Source organism: Solanum stenotomum, chromosome 2 (assembly GCF_019186545.1).
Source record: "Solanum stenotomum isolate F172 chromosome 2, ASM1918654v1, whole genome shotgun sequence".
Taxonomy (NCBI): domain Eukaryota; kingdom Viridiplantae; phylum Streptophyta; class Magnoliopsida; order Solanales; family Solanaceae; genus Solanum; species Solanum stenotomum.
In genome coordinates this window covers 63,516,017-63,532,378 of record NC_064283.1, presented here as the reverse complement: position 1 = coordinate 63,532,378, position 16,362 = coordinate 63,516,017, and the positions used below count along the sequence as shown (strand labels likewise).

The window sequence follows — 16,362 nt, the reverse complement described above, 5'->3', positions numbered from 1 at the left end:
AGAGAGTATATTTAAGGGACAATTTCATATATATCTCAAAATATATAAGGATTATTTTTATCATTTTCTTGCATATACAGTTATCCTATAAGTTATATGTGTATTACATTTTTTTTGTCCCAATTTATATAATACATATTCCTTTTTTGACTATCTAAAAAAATGATACATTTTTATATTTAGCAATAATTTAATTTTAAAAATATCCATTTTAAACTATAATCTTTTTTTTTTTTTTAATTTCACTCAAACAAATCACATAAATTGAAACCAGAGAAATTAATATATGAAGAACAAATCATATTGACTAAGACAAGAGGAAAGGTCATAGTACACTTTTGTAGATTTTGGCCTTTGTGATTTTTTTATTTTATTTTTATTTTTTTCTTACAAGAGATTCTCGTGAAAGACAACCCAACAAAGTATCAATTTTTTTTTTTCCAACACATATATAAACTACATTTCTTTTCGTTCACACTTCATATTTTTGGCTTTTATACATTTCACCCTTTTTTTGAGTTTATATATGTAAACCCACAAGAATCAATTCAATCACTAGTCATTTTTTATAAGAGTTTTTTTTTTCTTACAAAGATTGAAACTTTGGTTCATAAATTTTAATGGGTTCTTGTTTAAGTGTTCGAATTAAAGCAGAAAGTCCTCTTCATCATGGTAATTTTTTTTTTTATAATTTTATCTGTTTTTGTTTTTCAGTTCTTTATTCAACTGTCATGTGATCAGAAAGTTACGAGTTTGAGCTGTGGAAATAGTATAATAGACTTGTGGTTTGGGTTTTGTTGGGTTATAGTGGGAGTTTAGTGTATCGGGATATGTGTTTACGAGTTTGAGCTGTGAAAACAGTATAATAGACTTTTGTGGTTATTGGGTTATAGTGAGAGTTTAGTGTATCGGGATATGTGATTTTGGATTTCAGTTAGCTAGGATATGTTTAGAGAATTATTAATGGGACTGGAAAAGTTCAGATTTTTTTTTTGATGCTATTTGTGGAAATTTATGAGTAATCACCTTGAATTTTCTTTCTATTTTTAGCTCATGTTTGGTTATAGATTTTGAAATTGAAACTCGAAACTTGAAAATTTGAGTTTTTGAAGTGAATTTCGAGAATTTGAACTTTGTGTTTCGAAATGCATTTTAGTTGGATTTTTTTTTTTTGAAGTTTTGTTAGTGGAAATTCCGAAAGTTCAAACACTCCTCTAAGACCGTTTTTGTAAAAAATATCTAAAATTTGATCCGAAATCTATGGTCAATCGTTGGCTAATTGTTAAGTAAAAACCATAGTCTCTAGTGTTTATTGGATTGATTGGAAGAAATTCTGTAAGAAGTTTATGGAACTAATTCTTAGTTATAACTGGATTTTGGATGGTGCCTATGTTAGTGAGATTACTCGCGGTATCTGTGTTGGTGAGAGGTAGCATGTATCTTGCGGAATTGAATTAGAGCACTCGAGCTGGCTTGAGTACCATAGTTATAAAAAGAAAGAGGAAAAAAGAAGTAAAGCATTTTGCTTAGGCTGCTGTCATTATTCAACACTCTTGTAGATAATTGCTATGTTCAAGATTGTAAATTTTAATTAATTCGATAAATGAACACGATATTATTGAATATAAGTAAGAAGTTTTGTTTTTTTTAACAGGAGCAAGTGATGGAAGAGAGTTGAGTAGTAGGCATTCATATTCATCGGCTCCATTGACTCCTCGTAGTCAGAGTGAAATTCTGGAATTGTCGAATCTGAATAGCTTTAGTTTCAATGAACTCCGAGTAGCCACGAGGAACTTCCGTCCAGATAGTGTGTTGGGAGAAGGTGGTTTTGGTTGTGTATTTAAGGGTTGGATAGACGAGAATACGTTTAAAGCTGCAAGGCCAGGGACTGGATTGGTTATAGCTGTAAAGAGATTGAACCAAGAAGGCTTTCAAGGTCACAAGGAATGGCTGGTATATATACTCTTCCCTTTAAAATTTTTGATGATCGTTAATATTAAAGACATATCGAAATTGTTAAAGATAGATCATTTTTCTGTAATGTAGTTAGCTGATCACGTTTCCTATAATTCTTGATCTTGATAAGTTGATTAATTGTTTGCTCGGTAAACTTTAACTACAGGCGGAAATCACTTACCTGAGCCAGCTATCTCATCCTAATCTCGTGAAGTTGATCGGATATTGCTTAGAAGATGAACACAGGCTTCTGGTGTACGAATTCATGCCGAGAGGAAGTTTGGAAAATCATCTATTCAGAAGTAAGTATAGCTCATCTAAAACCATAAAATTCCGTATTTGAGGCAGGGGCGGATCCACTGTATGATATGTGGATTCATGGGAACCCGATTACTTTTTTCTAAACCATGTATAAGAATAAGAAATCTACTAAATAGCTATAAGTATTTTACTGTGAACTTAGTTCGTTATAGGAACCCATAAACTTCAAATCTTGAATCCGCAGCTGATTTGAGGACATCCAGTAATATCGTCCATGTAATGTCATGACTTAACCTTTGGTACATCTTGAACAGGGAGTACTTATTTCCAACCACTATCATGGAATCTCCGGATGAAGGTTGCTCTCGAGGCAGCCAAGGGACTGACTTATCTCCACAGCCCAGAAGCTAAAGTTATATATCGGGATTTCAAATCATCTAACATTTTGCTTGATGCTGTATGTGAAAGCACCTTTAGAATTTAGTCTTTTAAAGGTTTAAGAATGTTTCTGTAGTCTTCTGACAATCTTTCCATGCCATGAATTGACAGAATTACAATGCAAAGCTTTCTGATTTTGGATTGGCAAAGGATGGGCCAATCGATGGTAAAAGCCATGTATCTACTAGAGTAATGGGTACCTTTGGTTATGCTGCTCCCGAGTATATGGCCACAGGTAATATACAATTTCAATTTATTCCTAATTGTTGTTATGCTTTACTTAAGTTGAGGGTCTATCGGAAACAACCTCTCTACCTTCATGTATGTTGTTGTATTTTCAATTTACTCCTTCAACTGTTTCTGTCCAGACATGGCCCTATTCACCCACATTTGTTTTCGTCTGAACGTTTGGCATATATATATATATTTCGGTTATGTTTCTCTTAAGAGTTATCTCCTTTATTTAGTTCTTGCTTGTCATCTATTTGTCTAATTTGCAAGTCTTTCATACTCGAGAATATCAATACTATATGTTTTGAAAGAAATCGGAAGTGTAATGCTATTTGGTTTGCTCTGTTATATAATCCCTATTCAACAAAAATCTAATCCCCTCGAGTTTATTGCTGTTCTTTATCCCTTATTTAATCATTTACGTCTTTCTGTTTACATGTCCGGCTTTGAAACTTCCCCTTTCTGCTCTGATATCCTGGAGTAAATTTTTTCTCAGCTTCTGATTGTCACCTCACATGTGTAGGTCATATAACCGCTAGAAGTGATGTATACAGTTTCGGGGTTGTTCTTCTAGAAATGCTGACAGGTCGTCGAGTGATGGACAAAAACCGCCCCCATGGGGAACATAATCTGATCGAATGGGCTAAGCCTTTCCTTACTAGTAAACGTAAAGTCCTCCGTATTATGGATCACCGTATAGAAGGTCAGTACTCAGTGGAAGGAGCACTGAAAGCAGCACTTCTTGCAGTCAAATGCCTGGCATTAGAACCCAAATTCAGGCCCAAAATGCCCGAGGTCGTAAAGGCATTGGAGCAACTTCAGAACTTAAACGAATCAGGAAGTCTCAAACGCGAAACTACACAAAGGAAGCATCACAGAACCTCTACCGATGAAGCTTCAGGAAGAAAAACTACGTCTTATCCGAGGCCAGCTGCTTCTCCCCTTGTTACATGAATGGAGAATGAATGACAACATCTTTAACCATATACACACTACCTGAACCGATAGGAAACGATGAGACGACTTACTTGGTGAACATATATCTATATCTGTTGATAGAGCACGAAGAGTAATTGATCAAATTCGCGGACATTTCTATGAGAAGAAATGCTTATGATACTAGACTGAATCTTGGAATCTAGGAAACTATGTTGTAAATTTGTATCAATTATCTTAGCAATCTACAGTTCTTATTTTGATCTAGCTGGAAATTTAGCATTGATGTTTTCCTCACACATCCATGCTAAATTGACTGTTGTTGATCATCTTTTGAGAGCCAAAGATGTGAAGAAAAGGACTTTTTAACATTTTTGTACTGCTTTTTGAGAATCTTATACATGTCTGTGTTAGAATTTAAATGGAGTAACATGGTCGGTGAGAATTCATACGTGTAGTTGTTTGTGAATCTTATAGTTGGTCCGACATGATTTTGAGAAAAGTAAAGGAAAGAACTACAACTTACCTCTGTCTAGTATTTATACCAACCCAATGAGAAAAGTAAAGGAAAGAACTACAACTTACCTCTGGCTAGTATTTACACCAATCCAATGAATACATGATACATGTTTTCATATAATTCTGATTACTAAAATTATAATTTATTAATACACATCAAATAATTGGAATATTGTTCAAATTTCACCAGAGACAACATTATGTAGTTTTTTCCCTCACGTGTCAGTTTTGATAGACAGAATCATCTATTATTGATGATGGTAGTTGGTAGATATATAGAAGATTTAATTAAGGCGCACACAAACACCGTTCATGATTATCAAAAAAGAACTGGAAAGCTGTTAAGCTAAATACAGTGAATATGGCAAAGTTTGGTATTAAAACTTTCATTTCGAATATTAGCAGACTTTGTCTGTTACATTAGTTGTCATAATTTTGGTTGTACTCTCTATATCCCAATTTTATATTATACTTTGTGATTTGTGATGTCTATAGACTATAATTATTATTTGACAGCAATTTTTCATGCTATTAATACTTCGTTTCATATTAATTGATCATCTTATTAAAATAGTTGTCCATTTTATAAATTAAGAAAATATTAATTAAATTTTTCCTATATTATTTGGAAATATTCATATTTGTTTGTAAAATTTTCAAGAAGTTTTTTAAGGGGTGAATTAGTAAAATTATTTTTTATTTATGATTTCTTAATATGCATATAAAATGAAAAGTGATCAACTAATATGAAACAGAGGAATTACGAGTTTCACAAGTTTTATAATCCAATTTTGTTTAGTATTGTTCAATATATTTCAAAAAATCAAATAGTATTAAATATACTAGTCAAACAAATATATTAAATTTCATATCTAATCAATATGCAAAACCCAAATGCAAGATAATGTGAATCTAATCTATTTCATGCCGCTTCTATGATTGTTCAAATATTAATATTATTTTTAGGTTGGGTACAATTTAAGCAACATGATTTGTGGATAGGCACACATCATCAATTTGGATCTTAGTGTAAACTAAAAAGAAAATAATTAGGGGAAATTGCATTAATAAGTAAATTTATATTAGTTAATTAGTTAATATAGCTATACTTTGAATTAATTATTCTCTCCGTCTCATTTTATGTGGCACAATTTCCTTTTTGGTCAGTCCCAAAAAGAATGTCACATTTCCTTATATGATAAGTATTTAAAGGTACAATTCATATTTTACCCTTGTTGGTCCCACTTAATCTTAAAGATAATACTCCAATATATTTATGAGGATAAAGAAAAGTGAGTTTACTTTTAATATGACAATTTTTTGAAAGGGCAATTTGGTAAACATTTCAAAGTCTTTATTTATTTCTTAAACTCCGTGTCCGGTCAAATATTGCCACATAAAATGGGACGGAGGGAGTATCATTCACCACTAGTTTCTTGGCAAAATTACACAGCCAAGTTTGAGTTGTATAAACATGTAATTTTCGGATTTTGTATAATTAATTTGTATAACTTTTATATAATGTAATTTAATAATATAATTTTCGTAATTATTTAACGTTCAGATGTTTGTGTTTGTATAAATTCTTCATTTTGAATTTTATCATAGTTATATGATTCCGAAATTTGTATAATATAATCAGTATAACAATTGTTACTACTCCATTTATACAACCATAGAGATTAGAGGGAAATAGCTACAAGCACTTTTTCCACCAAAATTACCATTATCAATCGAAAATAATTTAAACAAAAATAAATACAAATCAATTGATAGTAACCAATTTATACAAATACAGACGAAAATAGCTTAATTACTCAAATACACACGAACTATACAAACGAGGTTGCCCATAACATCTTAAACTATTGCTACAACCCGTAAATATGCAAACTATAACTAAGGAGCTTAATTAAATTTATTATAATGGCTATTTACGAAATTTCCTTTAATAATGATGTAAAAAGGAATAGAGAATAGATAAATTACAATTATTTATCGAGTTTTGAATCATAATATCATGACTTTAAATAAATTTCAACTATATAATAACAATAACTCTATTCAACAACACTAAATTGTAAAATCTTTTAGCTACTTGGATTACAAAGTCTTGATAATGGTAATATTTCAATCATAGGTGTAAAAATTGTTTATATTTGAAATTTATACTTGGTTCGATAATCTATTCTTGACCATATTTCTACTTTTGCGTTCATTTCATATTCTTTGTATATACTTTCAGTTTATTGTATTTACCCAACTTAATTAAGAAAAAACTAAATTGTTTATTTTCGTACAAAATAATTATTCATTTTGCTTTTTGACCAAACTACGACGTCGTTTGAGCAGGCTGCAGATAAACAATAATTTTAACATTCCATATGATTTTTGGGGTTTAAGAGAGGTTTTTTCAAGCTGAAGAAACTCACAGAAGCAAAATGTTGGGGCGAAGATTTATCTCCTTCTTGCGTCGCACTCCATCTGCGTAAGATTATTTTTTTTAAAAATTTTGATACCATTTTTGCATCATAGTTAAAATTTCCTTTTTATATATATATGGAAGAAATAGAGTCGACTTATATACAAAAATTATTAAAATTTTGTGGGGAAATTGTAGTTTGATGAATTATTTAGTGTTGGGATCAAATGGGTTTTTGTAGAATGGAATGAGTATAGAGGATTTATAGAGTCTATCCCAATTGATTTGGTGTTGAGGTGTTAGTTGAATGTGGAGGGGGATCCAAGATTTGAACTTATGGGTTTGGATTGATGCTACTGAATCCAACTGACCATTTGCGTTACTGGGTTCGAAATTTAATATTTGTACATAGTTAATATGTTTCTTAACATATATACAGAATCTGAAGTAAACTAGAGCTACTGTGTTTGGTTGATTTGATAGTGTATATTGTGCATCCTCCCTTGTTGACTGATTGATTGATTGATTGACATGATGTAGTTCGGGAAAAGTGGAATGGGTAGAGAGGATTCATATAGTCTATCCCAACTGGTTTGGTGTTGAGGTGTTAGTTGATTGCAGAGGCAGATGCAAGATTTGAACTTTATGGGTTCGGGATGATGCTACTGAATCTAACTGACCATTTGAATTTCTGGGTTCGAATTCAATATTTTTATATACTTAATAGGTTTCTAAACTAGAGCTATTGTGTTTGGTTGAATCTATTCTCTATAATGTATATTAACCCTCAGGGGTTGGCCTGCTGGCAATTGACTTGAGCCTTGGGGTTTGCTCCCTTTCAAGGTCTCAAGTTCGAAACTCACTAGGTGCAAACAATTTCTGAGGGCCATCGGACTGGGTAAAACCTGAATTAACCGTGGTGCACTTGCGGGAAACTCCTTGCCGAGGGCCTGTGCACCCCGGGATTAGTCGGGTCTCAAAGAGACTCGGACACCCGGTGCAAATCAAAAAAATGTATATTGTGCATCCGCTCTTGGTTGATTGATTGATTGATTGATATGATGTAGTTCGGGAAAAGTGGTGGCGGAGGAAGGGAAGGCAAAGACATGGGGGAGAAGGATAGTGTCAGGGACCTTGATTTGCTTAACTGGAGGTGTTGCTCTAAGTGCTCTTGATGATCTCTCCATATATCATAGCTGTAGCAGGTTTGTTTTTTTCGCTACCTCTTATCCCTGTGATTTTGATAATATGGGAGGAGTGACTGTTTGGGAAGGCTCCTGCTTTTTTGATTCAGATCAACCTTGAGAACGCCAAATGAATATTCAAACTTGTTTTTTAGGATGTGATTTATGATACTTCTATAGTATGATATTGCACTTCAAGGCTCTTCAAGTTGGAATTTATTTTCTCTAGGTGTATTTTATCTACGCTTATTGGCAAGATAGTGGTAAAATCATTATTTTCACTAGAAATTAGAAATTCCCTGTAAGTGTTAATCGAGGGAAGAGTTATGAAGTTAAGGATTAATTTGATCCTGTAATCCCATTCAAAATAGACCTTGCCCCAATGATTTAGTTTAAATTGCGGAGGAAGTACATAGCGCGATGTGTGGTAGGGGCATGTCAGTAGTTAGAATCCCGGCCTGTGAACCAAGTCTGGTATTTTAATTGGAGATGGGTAGAGGGACGACCCATTATCCACCGAGTTTCATAGGTGAAAAGAGCGAAATTAAAGGTAATCTTTTTGAGATGACACTCTCCTAGAATTTTCCTCTTTTCAGCTTTGAAATTCGGTGGATAATGGGTCTTCACTCTACCCTTCTCCAATTAAATTAAATACCAGACTTGATCTTATTAAAAATTGTATTTTGAATAGATCTTATCTTCACATTCAGATTGCGCAAAGAACCTTGACTCTAGTAAGTTGAGCTTTTCTATGATATAGTTTAATTGCTAGCTAATGTGATGGTTAAAAGTCCAAGTACGTTAGAGATTCTCTCGACCCTCTACCGCAATCTGTCTCAGAGGGCACATTTTGTTGCTCCAAAATTTGTTTTCCTTTCTCCCTACCTCTTGGTGCTGCTTGCACTAGGTTAAAACAAAGGGGTGTACCTCTCCAAAATGTTACTCAAATCCGGTAGACCTGAAAATATGTTGCTACTAGTTTTAGATACAATAGGGACTGCCGGAGTCAGTGATGGTGGTGATGCATTTTGAGTTTGTGGAGGCTGGTGTTCCAAAAACAATAACACACCAAAGGATTCCGACAAGCAGGTTCTGGGGAAGGTAGGATATACACATACCTTAACCCCTACCTTTGCAGGGTAGAGGGACTGTTTCCGATAGACCCCCAGAGACTGATTTTCCATTTTGAGAAATTCATCTTGAGTAACAAAATCAGATGAATCTACAAATTGCAACTAGTAGAATTCACATGGTTCCTTGCATCCGCAGTATGCATTCATTCCAGTGGTATCAAAGGCGAAAAGCGCAAAAAAGCTCTAAGGTCCGTGGGGGCTTTAAACGCAAATAAAGCGTGGGATTTAATGAAAAAAGGCGCAAAGGGAGAAAAGAATACAAATATATATGATTAGTCCAGGACTAATAATTATAAACATGAACGACAAATATGACCAAAGAAATTGAAGAGAAATTATGATAAAGTGAAATATCAATTGTTTAGTTTCACTTCTTCATAAGAGGCTCATTGGCAAGGAAATGTTTTCCCTAGAACCTTGATGACGACACTGCAGCGCACATAAAGTGAGGCGAAGCGCTCAACACGTTTTGAGCCTCGCTTTAGGGCTTAAGCACACTTTTGATAACATTGATTCATTCCTTTCTCAAAGCTAAGAAGTCCCCAAATGAATGGCAGTATAGTAGATTGCTTCCTGCATTTTAATGTGTTCAATTCTGTCCAAATTTTTTCATCAGCCTACCGTCCATTCCCTCAAAGATTTCATTCATTTTGGCTTTAATATTTTCAATCATTGTATCAAAAAGTTCCACAATGTACCTCACTGTTCCTGGATGCACAAATGCTTGTCCTCTGTTCCTTTATAGTAGACCTGCTTCTCCGATTTCCTTCCTTGGACCATCCGCTTCCACCAGTGTCTTCGAAAGAATTCTGTTGATTATCTTTTTTTACATTGTCGGTGGAATCATTAGTCCGGGTAGTTTCCAGCATTCAAAATCAACATTGTTATTGTTGATGGAAACCACATTTTCTTCTAATTTTTGGCTCAGAATGATAACCCCTGATATTCACATTAATCTAATTACCCACATTTAGAAGTTTCTTTGGGTTGATGACATGAACCAAGGAAATTTTGTTAGTATGATTCTAGACATATTGTTTTTTGGGACCAATCTAGTACTAACAAAATTTAGAGTTGGTCAAGCCTTGCACCACATATTTGTACCCTTAATTCTACCTTTTAGCTAGTTTGCACCAAATGGGCAGTCTTTTTTCCATTAAATCTAGATTTGGATTTTTGAGAAATGCTAAAGTTACCTCATCATCGACTTCAGAAGGGTGTAGAGTTCATTGATTGTTGCTGATGAGTAGTCGATAATGTTGCCCATTATAGTATATACATTGGTGTTCTCATCTAGGTTATTATAAAACTCGACTAAATCCCCATAAAAGTTAGCTCCTTGCAAACTCCTCCCATCTCTAATGGTTGATGAAGGCATTTTCTAAGTCGTCTTCAGGGTCAAAATCCATTCCTTTTTCCTCAACTGGGGTTTTACTAGGGTGAGACCATGTGTCACTAGGATGAAGTTGACTTAGATGAAGTAGAGTTTTGTGCCATGGTAAAGGAGAGTAGAAGATTGTACGCGAGCAAACAGAACACTGGTTGGAGATATGTTGATTTCGGTGGAGAATAGAGAATTTTGCTGATGTAAACATTAAATATCTAATTAGTTTTTAAACAAATGCCCCCCCCCCCCCCTTTAGTCTTTACATTGACATGTTTTCCCTAAAAATAATAGCTACAAATGCATCTATGACAAACAAAGATGCATTGGTTCGTAGGGTTAAGGAGCAAGGGGTGGAAAAAATCGATGAACTCTACAGCCTTATGATGTCAATGATAAGGTAACTCTAGCATTTATCACAACTCCAAACGTGGATTTGATAAAAGAAACACTATGCCCATTTGGTAACTGACTAAAAGGTAACATTAAGGGTACAAAATGTGTTATAAGACTCGACCAATGCTGAATTTTGTTAGAAGTAATTGGTCCCAAATACCAATATTTCGAGAATCTTTACCAACTAAATTTCCTTGATTTGTGCCATCTATTCGAAGAAACCTCTTAATGTGGGTAACTAGTTTAATGTGAATATCAAGGGTTGCTGTTTTAAACCAAAAAAATAATAAAAAAAGTGTGGTTCTTATCAACAATAACAAGGTTGGTTTTGAGTGATGAGTTTTACCGGGACCAATAATACTCGACAATGTCAAAAAAACGTAATCAATTGAACTCTTTGGAGGAGATAGATAGTCCGAGGGAGAAGAAGATCCACTATACCGAAATAGAGGACAAGTATTTGTGCCTCTAAGGTACCAGCTAATGCCATTCCATAAACTTATACACCTGCTCTTATATCCTCACAATGTGTTCTTTCCCACTGCAACAGTGCAACTACCCTTGCCGATCCAATGCTTGCCTTTGTATTCCTTGCCACTGTAGGATTTTGTTCCATATGGAAGCAGATATCTCACACTTATCTTCACTACACCGAAAACATATCAAATTATCCACCATACCCCAAAGAACTATTTTTACTCTTGTATATAATTTGCCATAAGCTACCAGCCTAAAGATGAATATCCACCTTGGAAAGTCGTGATTGTTACGTACTAATCTTTTCCTAGGCACCTTGAGGAAATCCCTGTCAGCTTTAGATGCATCTTCTTTTATGGAGAAAGCTTGCATCTGCAATAGATCACTGACCAAGTAACCAACATCTTCAAAGTGTTTCATGGCCTTTATGATATCTTTTGCACCATCAACGAAGCCTGCTTAGTATTAATTTAGTCATGCCATCCTACCTGTCCCGTATTATATATGAACCTGAACTCATAGTTTGTCCTTTGTACACAGGTTACACAATAGTTTGCATATTGCTGCTCTATATCAAGTTAGGATGTCAAGAATATTTAAGCCACCAGCTGATTCTTGGATCACAGGATTTGTCCCAAGCTAAAAAAGCAGATACTGCAGACCATCTCGTATATAAGAACCTCCTGCATACTGCTTTAAATTGTTGAATAACTTCTTAGGTAAAATAAAGATCTGAGGCCAAAATCTTTGTATTGAGAACAAAACACTACTGATCAGTCTTTCTCAAAAAAAAAAAAACACTTCTAATCAGTTATACTATGGCTTCATAAAACATGAACTTCACTGTTCATCTTGTAATTCCACACACTCATTTCTCTGAAATATCGGAGCTAATTATAACTGTCCTTTTAATGGTTTCTGGAATCCTAGATGTGATATCAGCTACCACGATCTTACAAATTTCCTTCTTGCTCAAGGCATATGGAAATATTTCAGTTGAGGAAAATGTTGATGCTTTACAGAACACTGATTTTGTTTTCACATTTCACATACTTCTGTAGTAGTAAGTGTGTAATACAAAAACACATTGATATATATATTTTCTTGGGTGGCAATGAGGATAGGGGTAGCAAGGGTCTTGGGTAGGGGATAACTGTGTCTTTCGTGGCTATTGTTATACCAGTTTCTTGTTTCATCCTTCATTGTTTGGTCTTGCAGAAAGGCCTTGGAAAGAGCCAGTAAGAACAAGCCGATTATAGATGCCATTGGGGAGCCCATTGTTAGAGGTCCTTGGTATAATGCATCACTAGCAGTAGCTCACCAAAGGCAATCTGTATCATGTACATTTCCTGTCTCTGGACCCCAAGGCACTGGAATTTTTCAGCTGAAGGCAGTTCGTAATGGAGGTTGGTTCTGTTCCTTATATACTACTTTGAGCAGACATTCTCCATCTTGTTTTTCGTTTCAGAAATACGTTCTGAAATTTGGACATCCTTTATTCTACTTTTTCAATCCCTGATATATCGATTGTGAATATTTAAGCCGTAGTTGTTAGTCATGGTGGTGATAAGTTCAAAATGCTCCTGCAAAGATCCAAATCAATGCCATTATCAACAGAGAAATCTATTGAGTAAAACAGTTACTCCCACCGTTTCAATTTGTTCGTTTTACTTAATATTTTAGGTCATTTCAAAAAGAATGTCTTTTTTCATTTTTGATTTCAACTTTCCATGTGGCATTTTTAAGACCACAACATTAAAGGACATTTTGATACATCCTACGTATCTTTTGTTTAAGACCACAAGATTCAAAAACCTTCTTTACTTCTTAAACTTCTCTAGTCAAAACCAAGGAGTATATTTTTACTGTCGTCTGTCTTTTACTTGTAACAAAAAAACAGTGTGTTTAGATTGCTTAGCTTTCCATTAAGGAATGAGGATACTGGAATGTGACTAGCTATTCCTTAATAATGAGGATGTTCCAAGAAGTGGTGTTTTTTTTTTTGTATGAATTGTTGTCTAACTTCATTCAAAAACGAAACTTGAACTTATATAGAATCCAATTCGAAAATCATTTATATTTTTGATCATTTCTTAGATTTGGTTGAATTGTATAGAATCCATTTCTAATTTTAAAGAGAACAATGACCTTAACTCAACTTTACTGTAGAGAAAAGATTAAAAGAGAAAACTGGTTTATTGTTTGCATAAACATGTTCATAATTGTCTCAACATACTTGTTCTACATATTTAACTAGTACTGCTGTTTAATATTTGGAGCAGAGGACAAATGGTCATCATTTTTACGGGCAAGCAACTGGGAGATACTCATTATGGAAGCTCTCGTCCATGTCCCCGGGAATGAAGAGAAGCAGCAAACTTTTCGGATTAAGGTTTCAGATGACCTACCTCCACCAGCTAGTAATGCATGCACGGATTGCATACCTCAGGAACCATCTGGTAATGTGGATAAGAAATGACCAAGATTTGTTCTGCCATGGCTCCGAGGGGATTTTTTCTTTCTCCATACAAATCATTCACATCATAAGAGGTTTGTATTTAGGACCCTTTGAAATTTTCCAGTTCCAAGGTACCAAATCTATATATTTCCACAGTAGATCGCGTAATTGGTGATTCTTTTAAATGTTGAAGCTATGTTGTTGTCAAAGTCGGAGAGGAAGAAGAACGCCATCGTAGAGGGATCAACGTGTAAACTTGATCTGTATTTGATTTACTGGAATAAGTTCATCATCACAGTGTAGATTTTGGCAAGAAAAGGCAAACGTTTCTGTGGGTTTTACCTATACAATAAATGGTTTCAATGTTGTTCACTTGAAGATGAGAAAAGTTCATTTGCAAAATGTACAAGTACCCCCTCAACTATATGCGAAATTCCAACGACACACTTTAACTATACATGAGTCCTATTACCCCCTTGAATTATTTTTAAGTGTAATAAACACATCCTTAATACAACCTAAAACCTATATAACCACTCACATGATAGGAGGTGTTTTACACTCGCCTCCAAGTCATCATTATGTCAGCGCCACGTCAATAAATTATCAGATCTATAATTTTTTTTATAAAATTTCATGTCATTTGATTCCTTCTTCATTATCAACATCCACTTCATAACCACTAAACCCACTTATTTTAACCATTAAAGCTCTTAATAATCACCATAAAAATTATAACCCACCACAAAATTATCCCTTCACTACCACCAGATTCAATATCTACTATCAATTTTATTTTTCTTTCAATCCAAATAAATTTCATAAAACGTGGTCCAAAATCTCCATTGAAGAAACTACCTAAATTTTGAACTCTAGTTCGAGAAGAATTCAAAATTGGGGAGCGGGCATGGAGGTTGGGTTGGGGTAGGGGTGGGATGTCATATTGTTGGAGAACTGAAGCCGGGGGGGGGGGGGGGGGGGGGGGGGGGGGGGGGGGGGGGGGGGGGGGGGGGGGGGGGGGGGNTGACATGGATAATTGAGGAGGGGATGATAGTTAAATTATTTATTTATAATTTTTTTTTAAAAAAACTCTAATTTAAATTATGATCTATGTTGCCTAAATTAAATTTCTAATAAACAATTTTTTTTCTCATTAGCAGATTTCAAGTAATGTATTTGAGTAAAAAATGAATAAGAAAAAAATTCTCTCGATACTATACAAATTAACGAAAAACACTGAAAAGAATTCTTTGACAATTCAAATATGTTGTGGAAATGATAAAATTTGACTCTATTTCATAAAGAAAAAAAGAAATTTAATTAAAAAAAAATATCAATTTAAGTTTTAAAGTTAATTAACTATCTCTACTAATTAATTATAAAAAATGTCCAATTAAAAATGAACACATGTCGATATTAATCAGATTTTAATATATTTTTCCGTATCTCACATGCCTCTAAGAGAGTGAAGACACTTTATATGCCACCTCAGCACGAAAGGGTACGTTTATTACACTTTAAAATAATCCAGTGGGGTAATAGGTGTATAGTTAAGGTGTATCGTTGAGATTTTGCAGATAGTTGAGGGGGGTACTTGTGCATTTTCCCTTTTTTTCTGCTTTGATTTAAAAGTCAATTCTTGATTTTTTTATTTTTTTTTTACCCAAGAGAATCAATAGTATCCCTACTTATTACCTTTGAGTGTGACTTGAACGCTTTGTTTATGGTGGAGGTGTTCAACTATTTGAACAAGCTTGAATAATCATATGATTAAAGTAGTTAAATTAAGATAATTTTAAAAATGCTTAATAGTAGTCAACTTTAATCTTATTAAAGTGTCTTACTTTTCTTTTTAGCGTATTTATTTTAAAATATCACTTTTAAGTCCACATTCAAATAGCATTTTAGTACATAAAACACATTTTTAGCATAAGACTATGTGATTCAAAAAATCATTATTTTTATTAAATCTTCATGCTTAGTCAAATTAACAAACAAAAACCGAAACAAATGAAGTAGTACGAGGAAATGATATGTTATAATCACTTACAATTTTAAATAGAAGAAACCGATTTTTTTTTTATCTCTTATATATTACTTTTAGAGCTTTTTTTATGTGTTAAAAGACAATCTCTTATAAAAAAAAACATGAAGATTAAAATAAATTTATAAAATATCAAAAGGTACTAGGAAATGTTCAAATGATATCTTATATCCATAAATAATTTTATGTTGATTCTTGTCACTTTCGAATTAACTTGTCCCTCATCAACTAGGCTGTGTAGTGGTTGAATAAGTCATTAGATATAATTAGGTGTGAATTCTATTTCTTTGACCAAATTCAATTCAGTTTAATTCTAACGTATGAAGTTTCCTAAAAGTGACAAAATGATGTGTTTACAAGCCAATCAATTTCTTGACAACAAGGTTTCATTTAAAGAAAATAAATGATGTTTTACTCGATATTCTATGTTTTTATCAAACTCCGATTAGTTTAAATTTACATCATGTAAAACTCATTTACAGAAAAATTGCTTTCTACTAACATAATTTAGTTTTTTTTTTTT

General features: G+C 33.7%; 2 protein-coding genes across 3 annotated transcripts; both read left to right on the top strand.

The window, feature by feature from the left end:
* Nucleotides 1-498: 498 nt before the first annotated feature.
* Nucleotides 499-4,248, top strand: LOC125855349 (probable serine/threonine-protein kinase PBL9). Its single transcript, XM_049535067.1, has 6 exons — nt 499-672; nt 1,655-1,953; nt 2,123-2,258; nt 2,532-2,674; nt 2,767-2,890; nt 3,410-4,248. Exons 1-6 carry the CDS (start codon nt 621-623, stop codon nt 3,838-3,840), a joined length of 1,185 nt encoding a protein of 394 aa, XP_049391024.1. The 5' UTR covers nt 499-620; the 3' UTR covers nt 3,841-4,248.
* Nucleotides 4,249-6,702: 2,454 nt separating this feature from the next.
* On the top strand, nt 6,703-14,189 carry LOC125855108 (uncharacterized). Of its 2 annotated transcripts, XR_007445456.1 has the most exons (5): nt 6,748-6,829; nt 7,831-7,968; nt 12,556-12,743; nt 13,620-13,887; nt 13,989-14,189. XR_007445456.1 is itself a non-coding variant. In XM_049534780.1 (4 exons), the coding sequence occupies exons 1-4, from the start codon at nt 6,783-6,785 to the stop codon at nt 13,814-13,816; spliced, it is 570 nt and encodes a 189-aa protein (XP_049390737.1). In that variant the 5' UTR covers nt 6,703-6,782; the 3' UTR covers nt 13,817-14,186. The 2 variants fall into 2 exon arrangements, 1 of the variants encoding a protein (XP_049390737.1); XM_049534780.1 differs by having other exon boundaries at nt 6,703-6,829; nt 13,620-14,186.
* Nucleotides 14,190-16,362: the final 2,173 nt, after the last annotated feature.

Bases quoted from the DNA above. Each gene is read 5' to 3' on its own strand.
- LOC125855108 (XM_049534780.1), top strand. From the start codon at position 6,783: ATGTTGGGGCGAAGATTTATCTCCTTCTTGCGTCGCACTCCATCTGC. The intron at 7,969-12,555 runs GTTTGTTTTTTT...TTGGTCTTGCAG, and splicing joins ATATATCATAGCTGTAGCAG to AAAGGCCTTGGAAAGAGCCA. The intron at 12,744-13,619 runs GTTGGTTCTGTT...TATTTGGAGCAG, and splicing joins GAAGGCAGTTCGTAATGGAG to AGGACAAATGGTCATCATTT.
- LOC125855349 (XM_049535067.1), top strand. From the start codon at position 621: ATGGGTTCTTGTTTAAGTGTTCGAATTAAAGCAGAAAGTCCTCTTCAT. The intron at 673-1,654 runs GTAATTTTTTTT...TTTTTTTAACAG, and splicing joins AGAAAGTCCTCTTCATCATG to GAGCAAGTGATGGAAGAGAG. The intron at 1,954-2,122 runs GTATATATACTC...CTTTAACTACAG, and splicing joins AAGGTCACAAGGAATGGCTG to GCGGAAATCACTTACCTGAG.